The 23,806-nt window shown below is 42.3% G+C and overlaps 1 protein-coding gene across 1 annotated transcript in view; it reads right to left on the bottom strand.

Moving 5' to 3' along the window:
- Window positions 1-23,806, bottom strand: part of SEC14L1 (SEC14 like lipid binding 1) — a 39,234-nt gene that overhangs the window by 8,589 nt on the left and 6,839 nt on the right. The window contains exons 3-8 of the mRNA XM_042032662.1: window positions 6,508-6,657; window positions 6,287-6,418; window positions 4,159-4,287; window positions 3,671-3,905; window positions 2,874-2,983; window positions 1,948-2,137 (exon numbers count right to left, since the gene is read on the bottom strand). Of these exons, the coding sequence (XP_041888596.1) occupies window positions 1,948-2,137; window positions 2,874-2,983; window positions 3,671-3,905; window positions 4,159-4,287; window positions 6,287-6,418; window positions 6,508-6,657 (946 nt within the window). The remainder of the gene's footprint in view (window positions 1-1,947; window positions 2,138-2,873; window positions 2,984-3,670; window positions 3,906-4,158; window positions 4,288-6,286; window positions 6,419-6,507; window positions 6,658-23,806) is intronic.

Raw genomic sequence — 23,806 nt, 5'->3', positions numbered from 1 at the left:
TTATTTGGCAAAGACACTGCCCCCATGAAAGTTCACAGTGTTTTATGTTTTATCAGGTGGACTCAAAGAAAATGTTATTTTAACATCGGCACACACTTATCTTGGAATGTACTGTTTAGCTTTTGAAACACTAAACAAAAACTGCTATTAAGCTTCATAGCAGGTCTCCCTCCCTCCCAGACACAGATGCCTCCAAACCCAAACTAACAGCTCAGTAACCCTGGTCCACCCAAATGACACATGAAGGAGAGTCTCAGCTGACAGTGCTATCACTGTACAATTTATATTCCATTAGAGCTTTGTGATTTTAAAAAGACATTAGATTGAAGCATTCCTGTCAAAATAAAAGCCACGCAGATGTACAGAAAACGGTGCTAATTGCAAGCCAAAATAATAACTTCTATTCTTTAGCACTGATAGCTCATTCTAGACAACATGCTTCGTTATCACTGCTGCCTTTGCTGTAGCACTAAAAGCCACACAGCATTCACCCAGCTTAAGTTTGGCACATTTAGCATCTGTAGGAGGAAAGGAGCAATACTAGAAAAGATGGTTTAAAAAAAGCACCTACCGCTGTAAAATTTTAAATTATAGAGAACTGATAAATTATAGTTCTGAAATCGTGTTTCCATTATTGACAAAGCCATGCTGTACTTGTGGGCATGCTGCAAGAGAGATCAAAGGAACTGCAGGGGAAGGGAGGGGGCACGAAGTTCACCACAAGACTGAAGAACTCCTCAGCAGAACATTAAACAAGCTTTTGATGCATTCTGCACCTTTCTGCTCGCTGGCAGGACCAAGTTGTGTGCTATTGACAGAGGAAGTCTTTGCAAAGGACAGACAAGGAACGGGCTGAAAGGGAGAACTTATTAACAGGTCTTTTTCCCTACAATCCTTACAGGCACACTCTCATTTTCCATTTTCTCAGTTTGAGGTCTGTCAAACCCAGAGCAGCAGGGAAGAGCCATTCAAGCTCTGGGATTAAACTTCTGCTGCGTCCTCCCTGTCTCCTGGTCACTACTGCTGACAGCATCCTGCCCTGTTTCATATGCTGCTTGAAAAGGGAAGAGCTGAGCAGAAACAATGGTGCCTGGTGGGAAAAGACTCAATCAGAGCACAGATCACTCACAGTAAGAGATCATTTCCTTATCTAAAGAGCCCAGCTTGCCTCAAACCACAAATTCCAAGGTGTTTCATTTCTATGTATGTATTAGCAACAAGATCAGCGCACGATAAAGCAGAGGGACAGGGGAGTGTGTCAGGCTGTGGCTCACAGTACAAAGGGAATTCAGTCAAAGCTGCTTCTCTTCTTAAACAAACCTGCTCTATTTGATGTTTTTTCAACATTCCACTTCTTATCATTAAGCTGATTGTAATGCCAAATAAATATTAATTTATGCCATCAGCAGACTTATACAACATCAGAAATAAATTGATTACAAAGATACACTTATTTACAAACATCTTTTAATCACTGAAAGAGCACACTCAGCATTTGCCTAACACCCTTTTAAGCATCTCAGAGCACTACAGAAGTGCAATTAATCAATTTTTTTAAGCTCCTGGCAAAGCAGACTTAAGTATGTCAGTATTAGTCAGAAAGACTCTGATCCAAGGGTCTGCCTCCTGGATCAGCAGCTAAGGGCTGGCAAAGGCACTGAACAGGCTGCCCAGAGAAACTGAGGATGCCCCTGGAAGTGTTCAAGGCCGTGCTGGATGGGCCTCTGAGCAACCTGGTCTAGTGGAAGGTGCCCCTGCCCATGGCAGGGAGATGAAACAAGATTACTTTAAATTCCCTTCAACCCGAAATATTCTATGAATTTAAGTGTCTTTAGTACTTAACAACTGAGAAGTTCTAACCAGCCACCTCTAGCTAACAGAGAGACATCACCTTTGATTCAAAATGTAAAATGGCTGTTCAATACATATTTTGTACTGAAACCATACCTTTGTCATGGTGATGCCAGCCTCCTGCATAGTAATCCTGGAGCACTTGGGGAGGATTCCAGGTGTCCAGAATATAATCCACCTGGTGCTGCTTACGCCACGTGAGTGACTGGCAAAGGATCTCTCTTGCTTTGTCGATGTTGAAGTCCCGGGCACGCAGGAATCTTAAAATGTGCTCATCTTTTGGGATCTATTAAAAAAACCACACCAAATTTTGTACTCAAGGTTTGAAACAAGAACAGAAACCCAAACAAAAGAAGCTGAAAAATGTGCTGCCCTGCACCAATGCAAGAGGATGGTGGGTAACACTGGGAGTTACTCAAGGAAATCAGCCTTTCTTTGAAACAAAATCATGAGCCCTGTCAGGCACTGCAGCTACCTTCATAAGGGATATAAAAATTTCATGAACTCTAATGTAATCATTTCCACCTGCATGACCATACCAAGTCAGTCCAATTTAAATAAATCAGGACAGAACACAGACTGTATTTTATTGTTAAGGTAGAGGAAGCTGAGACACACATGCAAATCACAAGGCACTGGAAAAACCCCAGCTTTGCTATCAGTGACTTAACTGGCTCCACTGCTACCACTGTTTCAGTATTTAAGACTATGATGTTTGGCCAAAACAAACAAATGTGAAAATAAGGTCATTGTAGAAACCAGGAAGACTTATAAAACTGATGTTATTACCCTGTGGCAGTTTAACTGACAGTCTGAGAGGCTTTCATGCTAATTATTGAAGCACCTCAGCTGCAAAGTCAGCTGGACAGTCACAACGAACTCCTCCTATTGCCACTGCTTAAATTTAGGTTTTGATCACGGAGGGCCACTTAGCAGAAAGAGTAAGCTCCAGGGGGTGTGGCAGGAGGTTTCCTCAGGCCCACCTTGTGTGTCACACACTCTGGACACCCCCAGGAACTCACTTTGCCTTTGTGCGTCTCCTGGAGCCACTGCCGCAGGCGGATGAGGCAGCTCTCCTGCATCGGGGTCAGGTCCCCCAGGTACCTCTTGATGTAGTCTGCATCCAGCTTATCTGAAAAGAGATTACAGGTGATCAGAGTGGTCCTGAACTGACCTAGGCCAAGCACCAAGTGATCTGATTTGCTGCTGTCTCAAAGTGGCTGCTGTCTTCGGCACAGTCAGAACTGAATAAAGCTCCTTTGAATCAATGAAAAGGTGAGCAAGGCAACAAACACAGTCATCTTCATGAAGGAGATAAAATTACCCTTCTGCAACTAAGGAAGGAGCAAAAACAGACACTTGTAAAAGCATTTTGCCAGTATACTCAGATTCATCAATCCACAGCACCATCGGGCTTACTGCTTCTAAAAATATTTAGGGAAGCTTTGATCTCCCAGTGCAAGAATTTTCCCCAATTCCCACAAGGCTGTATCTAGGGGAGCTTCAACTGTTTTCTCCCCATTATTTCTATAGTTATACCCATCCCTGAATTTCAGGGCAAGCAGCAGACTGTTCATCTGCAACCCAATGAACAGCAAAGAGTTTTTCTGCTCATACCTGCCCTCCACTCATGAGCTCAGCCCAGAACAGCTCCCTGAGCTCTGCCATGTGTCACTGCTTGGTGAGCCCACACTTCAACACTGCATGTCCCCAACCATGGAGCCAACGTGGAACTCCTCAGCTGCCCTGGAGAAGCTGCCCACTGCTGAGTGCCTCTCTAGTAGAAAGCATCCCAGTAGAACACATCAGACCCTCATACCATCGGGCGTTCCTGCGGTGGGCTCCGAGGGGCTGCTGGAGCTGTTGAGGATCTCCTTGTTGTTCAAGCCCTCCTTTGTGGCAGACTCTGGGATATTAATGGCAGGTGACACTGGTCTCCTTGGGTGGAATGTGCTGCTCTCTGATTTACATGCAACAGGAGGAGTCCAGCGAGGGACAGAAGTTATTCCTTCTTCCTCCAGCTGCTTCAGGTAGTATTCTATTATTTCTTTTCCCTTCAAAAAAGAAAATTTACTTCAGCTACTGAAAAACCCACCCATTTAGACCCAGAAAGGATTGGGGTGAAAACCCAATTAAGTGATCAGACCTCCAAAGATTCCACTTGAAACAGCCCTACACAGACACACTGCCCCAGGCTTTTAGCAAAGCAGCCCAGCTCCCTGAGCAGAGCAGCCTGTTACTTAGCAGCAGCCTCAGTGTCTTTTGGTAACTTGGAGCCAGGCACATCCTTCCCAACTGCAGGCTCACCTTTTTAATATTGCTGGTGTATTGCTTCATGGCAATCTTTTCCACTGTGCTTTCAAAACCAAAAAAAGATTTGATATCCAGACTTGCTGACTGTTCAAAACAGGTCCAATCTTCATTGTCAGGGTGAACCTGCAAGTCAAAAGATCACACAGCTCAGTTATCCATTTAGGTTCCCCCCCCCCCTCGAAATATTTGAAATGTTTCTTATTTTAGAGGTTCACACAGTCAAAAGCTTAAGTGGAATCTGCAGTGTCTTGCTTCACTTGCAAAACACGGTTGGGAAGAGGCAACACCAAAAGACAAAAAGCTGAAAAGTCCTTCCATGGTCCCACAGCTTTTTTTTTGTCTTAACAAGAAAGGGAAGGGTGGAGAAACACAAGTGCACAAGCCACGAGCCAGAGGACTGCACGTTTATACACTGTCTCAGTCTAGATAAGGGCTGGGACTGCAGGGTGTCTGTGGAACAGGGTAAAAGCCTCCACAAGGAACTCTCTGCTGTGGCTGATAGCCCAGGGCCAGCTCAGCAAGGACAGGGGCAGCATCCCCAGGCACTGCAGTCCAGACATGTTTCCAACAGACAGACTGCCAACAGACTGACCCATGAGGTACTTTAGCCTTCTGTAGAATGAAAACTGTTTTAGCCTGTTCTCCTATGATAATGCCACAGACAGAAGTGCACACTCCTCACTCAGCTGACACCTTCCCTCTTAGCTTATCTCTTGGTTTACTGACATGATCCTGAAACAGACTTTTAGTTGGACTCCATCTTAAAGGGCTTTTCCAACCTAAACAATTCATGATTGATGCTGATACTGTTACAAAAAGCTGTTTCTTAAACTCTCTTGGATAAAATAGATTTGTTCAAGCAATTTCTAGGCCAGGCTCTGAATTTGTCATTATAAAAACATCACGAAAGGCTGGATTTCTGAGCATGCAACTGGCCTGATGCCTTAGGGTTCCCCTCCCCCTCAAAACATGCTAAATTTGGCTAAGAACAGGATCAACACTTTATAAGGAGACAGCTACAGAAAAAAACCCTTTTCCCTTCATTTTCTGTTTCTGTATTAGGGAATGGGAGGTACAAGAATAGCTTGTACAGCCTAAGTACAAATCATAACATCACTTAAGAATCTTCCTGTATTTTCATAAATTCAATTATAAGTTACCTTTAATAAAAATGAACTTTTAGAAACAACTTCTTCTTCCATTAAAAACCTGGTTTTGTATTTACCTAACTTCTTGATTGAGTAGAGCAAACGGGCAAAGAGAAGTGCTGTGTTTTGTATGTATTTACCACATGCACTTTTCTGTACAGCATTTCCCCTGTTTAAGCAGAGCTTTCACATAAAAACTGCAGGTAAGTGGAAGAGTATTTTTAAATATGCCCTGGAAGTTAGGGCAGAAATAATTACAAAAAGACTAGATAACAGTGTCAAGTGGGTTTGGCATGCAGTGATCTTTTAACCACAGCTTAAACACGACAGAAAATGTTACGACCTGCGCATAAAAAGAGTGCTACAATACAGATAAATCAGTTACATTTGTTAGCTCGGATCTGACCTTTAACATCAATTTGAAGTTCTACTGCTACAGTACATGCTGTAAGAGCCCATGAGGATGGGCTGAGCCATTCAGAAATAAACCATGACCAGAGCAGAGCAGCAGGCCTGCCACCAGACTCCTCTGCATCAACATTTGCACTGAAGACCAAGAACAATGAAAAAAAGATAGGTTAAAACGTAGCTGACTCAGTGAACTTCTGTCTGAGCTGAGCAGAAGGCAAATCAGCTGAACTTTCCTCTGGCAGTTCTGTCAGGGTGTCATCAGCCTCACCAAGTCCCACACTGCTGCTATAGAGCACAGATTTGCCTAAACAGAGCTGTCAAACACAGCAAATTATGTTGTGTTCTGCTCTCTGAGAAGATGCTCAAGCAAGAGGGTGCCACACGTGTCTCCGTTCCTGAGGCAAGCGTGTTCCATTTAACAGTAACAATTATCACTCAGGGCGGTGCACTGGTTATTTTTTCTTGCAAGGCAAAAGCCAGGAACAACCCCAGTTCTGAGTCCTGAGATCTAAACACTGCCTCAGCTCCATCTGCAGCCCCAGCAAGGGCCTGTTGTTACTCACTGTGTAGGAGCAGTGCTCATTAATGATGACTCTGTTAGAGAAGGTTTCATTGTAGGCTTCTATATGCAGAGTCCTTTCTCGCCTGTTCAGAGAGTTCTTCTGGACAAAGTACACGTAGTCCACTCCTGCAATCTGGGGAAGATGCACAGGCTCTGTTAAGGTACAGTACTCAGGTGAAGGGACATCCAGAAGTACAAAGCAGGCACTTCCAAGCTCATCACCTTTTTCAGCAGCCGTGGTGCATCGATGTCCAGCTTGCAGCGCCGCTCGATCACGTGGATGGCCTCGTCCTCACTCTTGTACTCGTTTACAGTGTCACTGGCTACGAACATGGGGATCAGAGGGCACGTAGGAAACCTTCTTTCATAGGCCTGTAACGATGGAAAGAGAACAAACAATCATCACCGTTGATTCCTGAGGCTGTGCAGAGCTCCTTCGTCAGCATCACCATTTGGAGGCTCCTTCAGAGCTTCCATGGAAGGGGCTGAACCTTCCTGAATGCACATTACAGTTGAAAGAGTCACAGAGCATTCCAAACAATCCGTTTATTAATATAAATAATATTAATTCCTTTCCAGTAAGGCAATTTTTAAACCACAGAAAATAACCCATTCCTCCCCTCCCTCTGAAAAGGAAGTTATTCATTCTGTACCATGACAACCCCCTTGATAACAGGAACAGGAAAATCAGACACTCTACTTCTAAAATACCACAAGACAAAACAATTATGCCTTGGATTTAAAAAACCCACTTACTAATTACCGGTGTTTCACCAAGCTATCTAGAGGGATTTCATACAGCTCCCCAAGGTCTAATAAAAACATTTCTAAAGCTATTTCTTAAGCTAATAGAGCTCTCAAGCTCCCTGGGCACAGAGTCCTCCTAATGATTTCACTGCAGTTTAGCAGTTCACAGTTCTGTCCAACAACAGTCAGTCTAAGACAATGAGCTCATTTCACGCTTCTGAAAATGTAAAACTTCTTGCAATAATGCAGAGCTAGCAACAGCTTTGATTTGGGTTAAAGAACACAGTCATGTAAATAACTTCACCTCTTAAATACTTGACACACAGAGAAGATGGTATTAAATCAGACATTGACAGGATAGTCAAGGATTTGGGATCAGTAAAACAAGAAAGACGAAAATGGGTGTTTATCCCCGTTAGTAAACTTGCTGGATTTTAATTTTAAAACCACTCTGGCTGAAGAATACAAGACAGCTCTTATTTTTTTTTCCTCATGGGGTAGCAGTAACTAACAACTAACTAAGCAACTAACTCTTTAGCCTGCTTTCCATATTGTGAATTCCTTCATTTTTGCTGTTATGAGAACCTCACTGGTTTTGGTGAAGAGGTTGGATTTTGCAAGGTGTCTCAATGCAGAAGAAAGCTTAGATAAAGTAAATCTGAGAGAACATCATGAAACAACTCTTTAAAAGAGGTAAAATATCTACTCTGTCCTTTTAGATGGTTTCAACTGCTCTGAAAACAGCTGGGCTGCAGCACCAAGAGGGAGAGGGTGTGGAACAAAACAAGCAGCAGCTGCACAAAGTATGCAATGGTGGGGCTGGAACAGAAAAGGTCTCTGAATTCTCCCTCTAGAACAATTAAAATACTTCAGTTTATTACCAGCGTTCAAACCTAGTTTGATGGCAGTGTTACTATGGTGACAGTGGTGTAAGGCACTAAAACAGTGTCAGCTTTTTTCCCCTTGTGCATATTTTTAAACCATTTTTGCAGCATGACTGTCCCAAGTTCATAAAGCTCCTCTGTAAAGCAGCAGAAGCGCAGCCAGGGAAGGGGTTACACACACTCCCTTCTTCAGACTTCATCTGTGCACAGCTGGTCGGGTTTGATTGAAGAACAGCAATAATTTCTGGGCTCAGAGATGTGTGCACAATAGCAGTGACAGAGCATTAGTATTTTAACACAATAGTCAGCAGTGAGGGAGAAAACCTTTCACAGCTCCAAGACAAAGGGAGGATGGGTCCTATTAACACGGTATAAGAAGTTTCTTTTGTCCTGTTGGTACAGCAAAGAAGTTTCTCATTTTTTTTTATGAGGCTCTTGTTCTGGACAGAAGGCTGTACATTTGAGTTGCTCATGAGTATCTCAGTCCTTTCCCTGAAAAAGTTTCAGCATTCTTTCTAAATTAATCTCTATTTTAACTGCACTGACTGTAGTTAAACGCTGTTAAACATTCCTAGAAGAAGCAGAATTTAAAAGTATTTCTGGTTTTCAGATTGCTTCATTTGACACTTTTATCTATGGAGCTAATGTTATAATTATTTTACAGACAGGAGGGCAGGGACAGTAATTATCTAACATTTTTCTCACTTTTTTCAAAGTCCTTTTTACAATTGGATGACAAGTTTTCCCCATCTGAACAACCCCCTTTATGCCAAAGCCTTTGCAAGTCTCCTTCATTGCACATACTGATGCTTTTCTCATCTTACTCCTCCAAACACTTCATGCTTGCCCTGTGAACCCTGCTCCTGGGTGTTTGCTGAACTGTGAACAAAAAAATGCCCAAGAAGAATGCGTTGTTTCAAATGGCAAGACTGAATTGAATGTGTTCCATTTGGAAGAAAACAAAATAATTATCTGCCAGAAGCTGGCAAGCTGAATGCTTACAGCAAAGTACTTGAGGGCTTCCAAGAGATTAAGAGCGACTCAGGATTCTTTCTCCCTCAAGAACATACACACAGAAAACCGTTCACAGTCAATTTTATTGGGCTCTTAAATTAGGCTGGTTTTATTTCTTTATGTCCCACTGCCAGTATGTCCTTGTAATGCACCATTTCTCAGCACAGCCCTGTTTGAATAAAAGGTGATTAGAGCAAAGCATGGCCACATCAAAATACTCAATCTGATTCAAGCATGGCTGTGTCTTCCACAAGGGACAAACTGCTGCCTTTCACAGTGCAGAGTAGGCAGGAAAAAGCTGCTGAAGGCTACAGGACACTGACAGATCTTCCACCACGAACCAACGCAGCACAGGAAGAAAACCTGTAATTTGTGGTACAACACAGCAAGAGCCACGTGAGTCAGAGCAGCACATGCATGGTCAAGACTGGAGCAATTAAAGGAGCATCAGAAGATTAAAGAAAGATCAAACACCGCCTTTATTTTCCAGTAACATTGAAGAGATTTTGCTGCGTTACTGAAGTGTTTTGAACCAGAAATTTTGTCTCAAATCCAGCTTTGCAGACAGGAAATAACTGAACTGCATTATGCAGTATTCCTCCAGCAGGCTGATAAAACGGAGTTCATTATAAAATGCTGCCCCTACCTTGTTTGACAGCATCGTGGTTAAACCTGGACAGATAGGTCTCTCTTTACAAATAAAATCAGATACTCCACACCTTTGTCTTAGTGTTCCAATTTCACTGTACAGATACAATCAAAGACAATTAGTTCCTCAAAAGAGAAGCAGCTGCAGAAAATCCTGAAGGGCTCCACGCAGGAGTGAAATGCTGCTGCTAGAGCACTAAATGCACCCATGAATGGTGTTGCAAGGACATGACACTGACACTGTTTTCCCCACCACATTTAACACACAGGGTGTGTGGAGACTGACATGGAGCACAAGTCAAAAGCATGGATGTGCTCATCCTCAAAACTCTGCAGCTGCTGCTGGGCTTGACATGAAGTCACACCACCTCCTTGGCTGAGACACCTGTGTATGGATCTTTCAAAAAGTGATTTTGATCCTGCAATTCTGCAGTTCCTCAATAACGTACTTTTACATTTCCCACCAGCCTCTGGAACGTTTGTGTACTCTGATACATTAGAAGCTGCATTGTGCATCAAGAAAAACACAGTCTGGTGAAGCAGCTTGAACTGCAAATTTAACTTTCTTAATGCATGCTAACAGCAAGAGCACTGACAAGCATAATTTCAACCAAAATAGCACTGTAATAAAGCTTCTTTTCCAACTGCTTCCCTTAGCAACTCATGCTCAGAGTAGAGTCAAAATAACAGGATTTATTCCACTTTTATCCTTGCTAGTATTTCAGCTGAGTGTGAAGACATGAAAGCAATTCAGAAGTCAGACTATTTTAAACCCATTGCAGTCGTTTTTCACAGCCAAGGGAATTGTACTTGCTGCCGCTGCCCTTAGATTTTGGAATTCTAATATCAGGAATAATGAGTTCTTTTCAAAATAACATCTTTAAAACGGCACTTAGGTATGACCCCAACCCAGTTTTTAAAGACTTCTGGCTTTTTCCTTCTCAAACCATGCCTAGGGCTAATAAAATACCTTGATAATAAGCATGTGCTCAGTCGTCAGTGGGGACAGCCAGTCATTTATGCAAAGAAATTACTCAGCTTCTCTGGCCAGATTAATATATTCCCAGTCTCCTGCTTCAAGGATAGGGATTATTTAGTATTTCCATTATATGACTCAAAACTAACTTCTGTATTTAAAAGAGGAAAAAAAATATTCCAAGCAATTTTATGCTGTGCTGTTCTAGTAGGTGAATCCTCCAAACAGGAATTCTAACCTGGTGACATAAGGAGGAATTTCAATTACCACTTGGAAAATTAAGCATATTGAGTGCTTTAACAGCTTAACAGCATGAATCAAGCCATTAAGATGTTTTATTTATTTCTTTCTGATGTTTTCTGTCTGAAATTGCTGGCAGAGCAGCATTCCAAGAGCAGCACCACATTCTCCAAGGGCACCTCAAGAGAACCCACAAACAGATTCATCCTGGCAGTCCAATCTCATCTGCAGCACTCGGTGCTAACTTTAATTTCTGCCTGCAGCACCTGATCATGTGTGGGTCCCAATGTGCAAGTGCATACCAACGTTCACTGTGCTCGCCTATCCACTCCCACCGTGGGGGATTTCTGAATTATTCATAAACACAAGAAACAAGAAGGGTCACTCAAGCAGGATGCTGCCCTGGCTCAACAGGCTGCATTCCAGCAGCCTGATCATTCCTGCAGAGCACTGCATCCCTTCCTTCTCTTGCACTGCAGATCAATAGGAAAAGCAGTGACTCATGGGAGGGCAACCAAGAGGTTTCAAATTCTTGGCAGCTGAACTTGGAAAGAAACGATTCTGGATGAACTCTCACAGAGCAGCAAGTAACTTTTCATGCCCTGCATTCTGCTGTTCAGAGCTCTCTACCACTCCCTTTGCAATTCATACATATGTATAAAAATCATGACACTTGTTCAAAGCAGTATAAAAATCGTGAGACTTGAACAAAGCAGTGTGATCTCAGTGCCAGTGTCTCTGAGGGATGTTAGCTCACATGGGAGTGATCAGCTCGGGGGCGTGTGTGCAAGAGAGCAGATGGTTACAGTGGCTACACCTCAAAAAGCTCCAGAAATAGGGGTTTTGGTAAGGTAACACTCCCAGGCACCGGGAAGAGGGAACGTGACGCGAACTGCACGTTGGGGAAGCACAAATATCTTTAACATACAGGTAGGCAGCTCTCTGGGAAGAAACTCTCCTGTGAAGCCAGCTCTGGAAGGACAAGTCCTCCAAGGACAAGTCCCAGCCAGGCCCCTGCTCCAAGCAGCACGTTCCCCTCGGCTTCGTGCAGTGACCTTCCCCTCAGAGCAGCTCTCCACAGCAGCCCTTGCTCAGAGGAGGCTTAAGTGGTTATTCTCTCTGCCGTGTTTTCACTTTATTTAATGTTCTCATTTACAAAGAGAGGAGTTATTCTCTTATTGCTGGGAAACAAAGGCTGCTTGGCAGCCACTCAGTTCTAGAACTCTCTGGAAAAGAAGGAGAAGGCTTTAGTTACACAGACTACAGCTGAGGCTTGTGGGGACTACAGACAACCCAGCAGGAGGGGCAGGGTCAGACCTGACAGTGAATGGCTGTGTCTCATCTAAACAAAAATTTCCTTTATGTACCATTTCTGGCTCTTGACAAATATGAGGTAGTTTAACAGTCCTTTGACTTCTCTCTAAATCCTAGCACAGTCTATGCCATCAAGATATGGCTAGTCAGAGTGTAAAGAACACTATGACTTACTCTAAAATGGAAAAAAAAAAAAAAAGAGTTTAAGCCTTCCACTGTAATTTCTACTTTAAAAAAGTATTTTAGAGTGTTCAAAATTAGAACTAGAACAAAGAGACTACTCCATAGCTTTTCCAGCAAGACTCACCAATGGTGAACCTGCTGGCTATCAGAGCAAGATCAACAAACAAAATGTTTGCATAACAATTTATCACGGAACTGCATTAAGCAAGTTGAAAGGACATCAGGAAATACCTTGTGTGGAAGCAATTTGAATTAAAAATTGTAACTCTTCACCTGAAACAGAGCTACTGCAGAGATTTTAAGAATTAAGACAAATGAAGCAGGCAGCAAGCATTCATTAAAAAGGAAGGCTCTGTTCCATCTTGGTTTGTTAAAAAAGAAATTAAATCACAATGCCCCACATTCAAATATACCTTTGTTTTAATATATTCATTTTGCAACAGGAAGAAACTCTTCCACTCCACACAGAGCAGAATTCCACAGGAGAGAAGAAAATCCTGCCTTTCCAAGCAGGGCCGTACTTGGGCAGGGTGTGAAGAGCAGAGAGCAGGTGGCTCTGAGGGCACGGCTGCACCGTGTGCTGGGATGCATTCCCAAGGATCTCCCAAAATGAGAGCTGACATTCACCTGGTAAATGCAAGTGGCCCCTTATCTGAAGCTACAGGAAAAAAATTTGCACAATTCTCCTTTCTCCTCATCACACTTTCCTACAACTGCATGCCGACCTTATTTCACTTTGTCCCTCTTGTATCCTCCCTCCATTACGGTCCAAAAGCATTTTACCTTGTAGTGGCACAAGTCATTCAATAACAGGATAAATTGTCTTCACCATCTGTTCCCTGGTACAAGATGAAATTTGGCCATCCAAGTATTAATGATGGTTATTAAGTGTATCCAAGATAAAATAAATAACCCTTCTGTAAGTTACACCGAAAAAAATCAATAGGACAAGTCGATATCAGTAAGACAAACATTCTGCTCCATTTTAGAGGCTAAAGAGCTCCTCTTTACTACACAGGCATAAGAAGTGACCTGGAACTTTCAAATTAAATGATCTTTAGTGCATTAAGAGTGTATGTTTACAGCACTGTTCATATCCAGCCTTCCAAAGCAAAGCATTCCCAAGTAATTGCCCAAAACGGCCCAACTCCCTCTACTTTGCAGGAGTACATTCCTGCCTTAAAGTTCATAAACAATGGAGTTAGTCTAGAATTTTCATAAAGGAGGCTGTGAAAGTTTTATATAATTATGCATTAAATCCTTGAACTACAATTACAATGGCTTTTTTGTTTTTGAAGTTCTGAGGCTTGTCTTTTTTTTTTTAATAGACCACACAAACACGTTATTATACAAATTAGACAAGTACTAACAAGAGTCTACTCTGCACAGATGTTGTTCATGAGTTGTAATTGAAGGTTAATTATTTCTCAAACAGAGAGAGAAGCAATCTTGAAAAACAACCTTGGATGTTCTCCAAGGCAGTGATCAGAGCTTTCAGGTAGAGTATCTGGGAAGAGAAACTGTCAGTGGTTCAAAAAACTTACTGCAGCATGATATTCAGATTCTTCAAATGCCATATTTATGATACTGCACTGAAGGGGTGCTCAGATTTACAGCCCAGGTCTACGCCTCTTCTACTCAGAAGATCCAGGAGAGACTTCCCTCACTGAATGAATCCTGACCTCACACACATTACAGGACCCTGCACAGTCTCTAAGCTCTCCCCGGGCTTCCAAGACCCACAGCTATTAAGTAACTAATAGTAATACTATAGTAGTAGTAATACTAATATTCAGTAACTAATTAAGTGCTCTAAGCTGCCCTTACACCCTACAAACACTGAAGATCACTGCAGAAGCCTTTTCATTAACACCACCAGGGCTTCCCTGGGCCTTGCTCAATCATCAAGTGCTACAAGGACTTGTTCTTTACAGTATCCTTGTCTCGGGAAAGCATCTGAAAGCATAACTGGCTCAGCAGCCAGCAAATTGAGCTTCCTCAGCTCACCTCTCCTGTGGAATGGAAATGAAATTACTGAGAAATTCTCCATGAAACCAGGAACTGAGGAAAATTAAGCCATCTGTAAGCAGAGGTCAATAAGAAAACCTTTCCTTTCCTGGCATTTGCCAAAGCCATTAATTCTTGCCCTTGAGAGCTCCTCTGTCACTCAAGAGTCCTGCATGGAAGAAAAGGCTTTATTAGGTGTACAGAAGAGCATAATCCCTACTCGTCCTTGTCTTCTCTCGGTGCCTATACTTGTTTAAGGGCATCTCTTGATTCAGTCAGGTTTCACTGAAAAGGATTTCAGGCTCTGCACCGCTATGAATAACCCACTTGTGCCTTACAAATGTCCATAAAGAAAGAGGAAGAAAGGATGAGCAGATTTATTCCAACACACTTAAACTCACCCTAGCTTAACTATATAAAGCCTCAGATTTTATTACTTCATACAAAAAGAAGGCAAGACTGCTCTGTCCAATTTTACATTTAGCTGTATTAGAAGCCCACGGTACTTTCAAGTTAAGTAAACACCCAGTTAAGTGTCTTGCACATTTCAAATACACTCTACCTGTTAAAGTGATCTTGTCTTCAGTGGATGTCACCACTGAACAAACAATACATATTTGTTCTACCAAATAGGTTAACAGCCCTGCCACATGCCAAGCAGGCAATCTGCTGCTCAAATCCTACAAACACAGCAAGAACCTCCCAGCTTCACATCCAGTCTGCAAATTCCTGAAAACAATGAGGACATTGCCCATAACCACTACAAAATAACCCAGTATACAGACTAAACTCAAATTCAATAACTACTTTGTGATCTTGTATGAAAGGCTTTGATTCAGTAAATTAAAAATCTCTATGGAGACAGGAAACAGCAGAGAAGTTATTCTTGTGCTTTGGCTCCACTGAGTTACTCGGAGACCATAAAAATTTAGAGACAATTTTTTGTTGGCTCCTGGCTTCAAACAGCACTTACCACCACTCATCCAAAACACGAGGGATGCGCCTGGGGAAGCAAAACAACCTCTCAGAACAGAGACAGAACAGAGCTTTATCTCCACACAGCTCTGCAGACACAATCCAGGCTATTTCACACCTATTTAATCTTTTCCAAGTCTTCTGCAGTGCAGAAGCAACAGTTTCATCTTAAATGTCAGGCATAACCATAGTTGATACACACAGCCAATCACAAAAATCACAAAATACCACTGAAATGGTGTTACAAAGGAAACTGCAGCTCGACAGCTCACAGTCGGAGTGCTGCTTACACAACACGTCACACACCACCTCGGATTTCTGACAGCAGCACCTTTCATGTGTTAAACTGCTACAAAGCACTTCCAAGTGAAAGCAACTGCACCAACACACAAATACTGACATTTCTGTTCCTCTCTATAGTTCAGGCAGCATTTCCATGGTTACAGTGTTGATCACTTATTGGGTTTAATTACATTCCAAATCCAGACCAAATGCCTAGCCTGGCATTCTAAACAGCCCTGAAGGCAACCCTGCAGGCCAGTTCTTGTAACCTGGCTTTGAGTCCCGTGAGGTGGAATGCACTCAGAATCATAAACTCACTCTGGCTGGAAAAGACTATTAAGATCATTGAGTCCAACCATGAACCCAGCACTGCCCAGTCCACCCCTGAAAATACCACAGTGCTCATTACATCCTCCAGGTCATTGCAAAAGCAGTCACTGAAACTGGACAGACCTCCAAGAAAACTCATCACAGCATCCACACCATCTTCCCAAACTTTGGTACTATATTTGTTTGTCTTGCTTGTGCTTAAACTTCTTTCCTTTGAGGTCATCATGCAGAGAAAGCATCAGGAGTCCTAATGAAATCAAAACATCCTTACTGCCCAAAACATGACCCCAAAACATGTGGACTTTGGGACATTATCTCAGCTGCCAATCACAGGAAACTGCAACAAATTCACCTGGCAGCTATTGCACAGAATGTTTTGGAGAAATTCAGGCTAAGAATCAACTAGATAGGATTATGAATATTAGTATCACTCTCATGAAGAGGATTTAGAACTAATTTTTTACTGCTGTTAGCTTACAGAAGACATCAAACCCTGCCTACTATCAAAAAGAGTAACAATTTCAGGTGAAAAAAAGCACCTTTCCTTGCAGTAATTAAAAAAGTTTACACACATTTCAGAGTTTTAGTTTACATTCTCTGCAAAGTAAATGTGAAGCAAAGATGTGCTTGTTTTTCTACCAGCACACAAACCAGAAATCAAAAGGAATTTTCAGGCAGCTTATTGCACAAATGCTCCATTTAGACAGCACCTGCAACTAAGTATCAGTAAAACTCTCTGCTTAGCCAAGGAAATACTTAACAATATATGTTCATTAAGCATTCTTGACAAATTTGAGTTATACTAAAAAAAGTATAGATTTGCTTGAGACAGGCCAAAACCAAAAGCAAGGAAGGGAATAAAAGAAAAGGCAAAAGGCAGGAGCAAAAAAAAAGGAGTTACTGGGGGACAGGAAGGTCTGCAGCAAACCTCCTCTGTATGGCAGCACAAATGTGCTGGCTACAGAGCTAAGGAATCTCAGCATCAGTGTTCAGTGTTTTCAAGCATTAACAAAGTTACTTTAATATTTTAGTATTTCATTAAAATAATTTAGGCCATATAAATAAAGCAGGAGATTCAGAACAGGTTATGAAGCAATCTCCTAGGTAAGTGCAATTTTACTGGTAGTTCACTGTTGAGTTATTCAGCTGTAGTCACCAAGCAAAGAGCCTCTTTCCTGAACCAGAAAGAAACAGCCAGACACAGAAACCTCAATTCTCATCGGGGATGTCACCAGTCAAGCCACCCATGCAGGCTCTTCCTACACAGATCACTACTTTATCCCCCTCAGTGTACCTCCTTCCTGTCCAACACCTGGGCATTTTCATTTCAGAAGAGTGCTCAGAGAGAAGTTTTACCAGCAAAATTACAGTGGCCTGATGTTGCATGGAACAACACTGGAAGGGAACTGGCTCACAACCACTTAAGAACCACTCTGCTACACACAGAGATTCCATCTTCTTCCAGATAAAAATTAAAGCTTCAATGATTTAACGTAATTTTATTCAAAGTTTTGATGCTAAAAGGTACACCAATTCAGCAGGTAGAACAAACTGGGGATAAAGGATGGGACCTGAAGACAAGGGCTAACATTCCATCTTCTATCTGTAAAAGATGATCTTCAATAACCACAGACATGCCTCAACAGGACTTTAATTTGAAGAGTGGTTACTTTAAAACAGATCTGAGTCATCTGTGGTTTGCTTAAATAAATTTGCACAGGTGGAATTGTGTAAGAATTGATTCTTGTATGGGAGCCTCAATGTCCATCTTCAGAGGACACCTTAATATGAGGGCAGGACAGAGGAGTTGGTGGACAGCCTGTGTAGGAGTTTGAGTTACACCTGCTTTGCCTTCCAGGCACACACAAGAGAATCATTAATTCTCTTCCTCCCTTTGGGAAGTCCACAGAGCCTGAAAGCACCCAAGTGCCACTCCAGTAAAGAGTGAGCAAGACAAACTTCAACTGCAGCCTCTGCACAATCTTGAGACATAAATGTCTAAAACGAGAAGCTGGAATAGGGAAGTTGGGCAAGTAGCACTCCTTCCACAAGAAAAACAAAAGGTTAAGAACAGAAAACCCAACAACAACCACGCTGAATGCAAATAAAATAAATTTAATCTTCCTTTCCTTTGGAGTAAGCTGGGAAAGCCTGATCATTCAGGTTAGGCTGGCTTATGACTGAGAGACCAAGATCAAATTGCTGGTTAGAAAACAACTGACATTGCTCTGGTCTAGAGTGAAGGTGGAACATTGAGGACAGACTTTACAGCTGTGCTGCTCCAAGTTGCTCTTCAACATACACAGATCTTAGCTGACCTAGAGGGGGCAACAGCAATCCCAGATGGACTCCCAATTTCACCGTAACTTACTTACATCAAACTCATTTGCAAAACTATTCTACATTCAGAGAAAAATGCCTGCCCTGCCCGTGTTCCAAGCAAGACAGATGGAAATCAGTCTGGCCCAGGAGCCACGTAGCTCCGGGCACAAGGCTTTGTTTGACAGAATGTGCCCTGCAATTAAAGTCAACTTCAGTAGTTGCTAAGAGAGGAAACTTGGCTTCTGACCCCAATTGCACAGGACATGACTGTTTTGGCTCAAGGTTAAAGCAGTCTGGAGAAGAAGCTGACCTCCAAAAGAGCATCACGGCAAAGGCTGGCGACAGGCCAGGGAAAGCTTAAATGCCTGGAGACCGACATGTGATTACTGGGGAATGTGAGCTATTCCCAAGCATTTCCTATTTCTCTGCAACACTGGCAACACACGGCCCCTTACATAACACAGGAACATATCTTCCCGTGAATTTTTTAAGAGACACACATAAAACCAACTGTAAATCACTAAGCTTGTCCTACTATTTCTTCTAATTACCATTCCTTGTCTTACAGCAGCTGAACAATCACAACCACGCTCCGTGTTGCCAACAGGCATTTCAGAGGCACGGGGTATTGTCACACTGAAAGCAGAATTTGGTACTTGGCTTCCCCTTTCCTTTTCCAGTTAACAAAATTGCATGTCTGGTTCCTCTGCAGTCAGTTTTTTAAAATTCAGCTGCAGTCCCACTGTGTCCACTGAGGATCTATTTTTAGAACAGTCAAATATTCCTTGCTGCTCTACTGTACCATGCTTAAGTCTCACTTTTATGAATCCTATAATTAGTATTCGTCGCTTGTTTGGTCTTAGAATCACAGACACTTTCAATAAGAAGGTCTGTTACAACATGTTTAACATCTGGAATATGTTACGCTATTTAAAATAAAATTATTACTGTGCAGACAAAATCTAATTTATCAGTGGAGGAGGACAGGATGACTATAGCACTGCTACAGTATGGGCTCAGAATTCCTCATTAAACCATTGCCTGGGAGGCAATAGACTTGTACTACCACAAGGAAAAAAGTCTCCAGACTTTCCCTCCCCATGAAAGTTCAGTGGAACAGGTTTGACTTCATTGCCTCAGCCTTCACCCACCAGATTTTCATTTGGCCCAGAGGCAACTGGCCTCTAAGCACTGCACCACTGATTTCACTCTTCCAAGACTATCATTAGTACAGTGAGATTCACCAGAAGAACATAAAATTCAAGATAAACAGCAAGGCCTTGATTTGGCTATTGGACCAGCAAAATATCAACTTCCAGGTAGAGAGCGGCCATACTCTGTTAAGCAAACCATTTAAAATTTCCTAAGTACGTAATTTTAAATCTTGACCATTCACTAATGCCAATGGAGTGCCATCAAAATGCAGCATGATAGGGTCTGGAGCCTGCACACTACTTACCTCAAGCTAGGAAGCATAACAAAAAAAATACCTTACATCAGACATGGATGTATCAGGAAACCCTCAAAAAGGTAAAAAACTGATGGTGAAAAACCAGGAGTACAGAAGAGCAGTTCCTCATGTGAAATCATAAACTACTGAACTAACTAAAATCACCACCATGAAAACTAGCAATTTAAGAGCTGAGGGAGGTACCTGCCAGATCTAAGAGGGCAGGCAGCACAGAGAGCCTGAGTCAGGCTGTGCTGCCTCTTCTGACACAAGGAGCAGGAGGTGTGAGGCTGAGCAAGCTCTGCCAGGCTCGAGGGAAAGGATCCATCTCTTGACAGTGTGTCATGAAGCGCCAACTCCTGCTGGAAGGTGCCACCACACAGTTCACTGGGCTCCAGAAAGGAGCTGGGAGCACAAGAAATCAAGCACATGAGATGTTATTCCTCACAACGGCACATTCTGGACCAGAAGGGCTGTCAAGACACATTGCTGGAGGATGAGAGAGTGTCCTGAGAGAGTGTTACCATATGTTTATCTCATTCCTGTCCTCTCCCCTAGAGGCAGATACTGCCCTTGGCCACTGCCTGAAAGGCAGCACTAGCTAGAGAGGCCTCATGGTGCAATTCAGTTCTATGCTTCTCATTAAGAGACAGAATAAAGATCATCCAGATCTCACCAACCAGGTAATACCAGTGTAAAGCCATCAGTGGGATGGTACAACTTCTGCACCCCTGCATCTGCTCCCCTATAAAATACAGACAGAGATACCACCTAGCTTCAAAAGATAAAAGAAGAACAGTCAAGAGTCATCTGCTTCTTTTCTAAAAGGCAGTTAAACTCATAGATTATAGACAAGCAGTTCTTTGTTCTTCACCCTCCTTTACAGCAAAGAAAGGCAAACAAAAGCATGAATCAGTTTAGTCAACACAGAACAAACAAGTTCAAGTGAAATTGCTTTAAATCCTGTTCATTACAACTTCAGTAGCTCCACCACGCAGACCATGAAACACTTCAATAGAAATAAGTGATTTCATAGAACCTTGAATTCAGTAATGCAGAACTTATCTACAAGCCAATGAATTGCACAGCAAAGAGAGTTTTGCAAATTATACAGTATAATTTACGCACTGAATGAAATAGCCAGAAGAAGCCATCCTCTGGAAAGGCTTCTGCTGCCTGATGTGCCTGAACTGGACTGAATGTCTATGGCATTTGAATTTTACACTAAATGAAAGGACACAATGCACTCAAGAAAGGAAGTGCTCTCATCAGGAAGCTGTTCCCATCTGTTCTGGCATAAACAACTCTAAATGGCACATTGCCACCCTGACCATCACCAGGGAAATACTCTTTTTCACAAAATGAGATCTATTATTGTCAAAGTGATATGATCTAATATTACAGCAGCAGCAGGCAAGGCAGAAAGTTATCAGACAGGCTGAGATGGTGAGGTTTGCAGTGTAGCTTTCAACTCCTGCACAAATTGATCTGCATATATTCCAAGAAGCATCCATACTTAAGTTATGAGAACATAAATACCAACAAAATGAAAACAGTTGTAATTATCCAGTAAGTAATACATAACCCCACAGCTTTAGATATTTAACCTAATCAATCTGACCATGACACAATATTGAAACAGTAATTCAAGAGAACCCAAACATATATAACTAACAATTAAAACAGTTCAAACAAAAATTCATTTCTAATGCAAAAAAATAGCTTCTCTTTGCTCCCTCCCACGATCCCTCGCTGTTGCCAGAGTTAAAGCTGGTAGGTTCTAACAGCTCAGTGATATTTTTATTTTCAAATTTGCTGATATATAGAACCCAAAACTAATTATAATAAAGTAAAATGCAAGAGGAGTCCAAGATAGAAAATGCTCAAATATGAAGTTTTAAACACGAATACAAAGCAAGACAGGCAGCCATTCCATTCACATGTGACCATGTTCCAGCACACAACACAGACATTTCTAATTTTCATTTTTCTGAAGCAGGGACAGAACACCCTTTATGCCAAAGCAACTCACAGAATCCACAACTCCAAGCCATTAAGTGCGATTTGCAAGTACTTTGCACTGCTAAATAATACCTGAAGACTGCTGAATCAGGTTTCTAATGGCCCCTTCATTTACTGTTACAGCAAGCAGCTTCTGCATTTTTCAAACTGCACATCCCTAATTATTTCCCAATGGAATGGAGGGCTCCCAGAGTGCAACCTTAGTGACAGATGCCCTGCTGACTCCTCTTTCTTGCAGCCAGCTGCCATCAGCTCACCCACAGCATGGGGGGGACAAGCACCTGCTCCCACAGGGATGCTCAGCAGCCTTAAGGGAACCCAGTGAGAAAATTGAGTTGACAAGGAATTTATCTTCTTTTTCTCTAAGACAGCTCTGGACCAGCCTGTGTTCCTAAGCTGGCTTGCTGATGAACACATCTTTGCAAGAAAGCAAGAGCAGCAGCCTGGTGCACCAGCTTAGCTACAGTGGGAAACCACATATTGGTGATATTTCTCTGACCCTTAGACAGAGTCCATGAACCACAAGCTGAAAACCTCTGTGGACTGGGCTGAAATCAGCGTGACTTGAACAAAAGCCATGCAGAGAAAAGCCAAGAACTTGAGAGCTGATCTCAACTCGTGATGGCTCACTGCTGGCTTGTATTCTTTTGGCAGTGCTGGCCCACGCTGCAGTGGAGTGCAGATGATGCCAGGCATTCCCCTCCTAGCCATGCTGCCATCGGCTGTGCCACCAGCGTAGGTCCTTGGCAGGGCTCTGACCTCAAACACCACTGACTGACTGGGGACGGCTGAAACCAGCTGCAATTTGACTGTAAGAAAGTCAAATTATTAAATTACCTGTAATAGGCCTTACTTAACATTTTACATGAGCTGCTAACCTGACCTGTCTTAACTGTATCACAAAAATTAAAGAAAGAGTTAAATAATTCAGCTTAACATCCTAGTTCTTAATTTAGAATATATGCACAGCATTTTTAAACTCCATGAAAAAATTGGAAGACAAATTCACTTGGGAGAAAATGAAATAGACCATTTAAGACTAACCTGTAATTAATTTCAACTTGAGCTAATTAACAGCTTTCCTTGCATATTCTCGGAAGATTCATTCCACATTCAGAATGCAACAGCCTGAAGATTCCATCGCCGGCCTCCCTCCAGGAATGTACTGACTCCAAACTGAGCTCAAAGCAAAAGTGGTCCTGGCTACAACAAATATCCCCTCAATTCTGGGTTCCAGATTCTGGACTCCCACTGAAGGTGCTTTTTGGGAAGTCCTCAGGTAGCACGGACTGCCCAAGCCATATGGAAACACGTCATTCTGACCTCTAAGCAACCTCTGGCTTTTCACTGGGTATGTTTTTTTAATCAATCCCAAAAGAATTCACCATTATCTCTTTCCCACATGGTTTTGAAGACTTTTACATATACTTCTTACTGTCTAATCACACCTTAGACCATGAGCATGGAGTTATACCTTCTCCAGATTCTAACTGTAGAACCCTGAGTGTCCAGGACTCTGCAGGATGTGTAACCACTTCTTTTCTGACAGATTCCCACCTGTTTAAGAGTTTTAACTCAAAGGCAACATCACTTGGCTGCATCAACAGATCCTGGAGCAGCACGTCACACCAGAGCTAAATCACCTGCAAAGGGTGAAAAGCTTGGAGTGCTTTCAGAACACAACACAAGAACTGTTTTGATACATATTTTCTTTCTTCTGACACCTTTCAGAGTGTGACAGCAGTGGTGTCTTAGCTTTTAAAGTGTAAAGGACTTGTTAAAAACTGACTCAAAGCTTTTGGTGAACAAGAGAACTGCAGCTGTCAGCTACAGTCAGGTCATGTGTTTGCCCAGAAAAAAAAAAAAAAAAACAACAAAAATAACACCAACAGGAAACCAAGCATGGAAATAGCTAAGCACGTCACAAAATAACACAAACTGCACCATTAGCAGGCTGCTAAGTCAATATTTTTCCCTCTCGCTCAAGTGAACTCTCACATTTGTTACCCACAGCTCATTCCAAACAAGTGGCCAAACAATCATTTGTTCTTACACCGTGTGGTAACACAGGAACCACCACCACTGTCAACCACCAGTGAAACTGCAGGCACTTCATATAAATTCAGA

This window comes from Corvus kubaryi, unplaced genomic scaffold, assembly GCF_017639235.1.
Source record: "Corvus kubaryi isolate FWS band 111438036 unplaced genomic scaffold, C.kubaryi_AGA036_p1.0 37353, whole genome shotgun sequence".
NCBI classification, from domain to species: Eukaryota; Metazoa; Chordata; class Aves; order Passeriformes; family Corvidae; genus Corvus; species Corvus kubaryi.
Note: the sequence above shows the minus strand (reverse complement) of the source record. Positions and strands in the feature narration are given on the sequence as shown.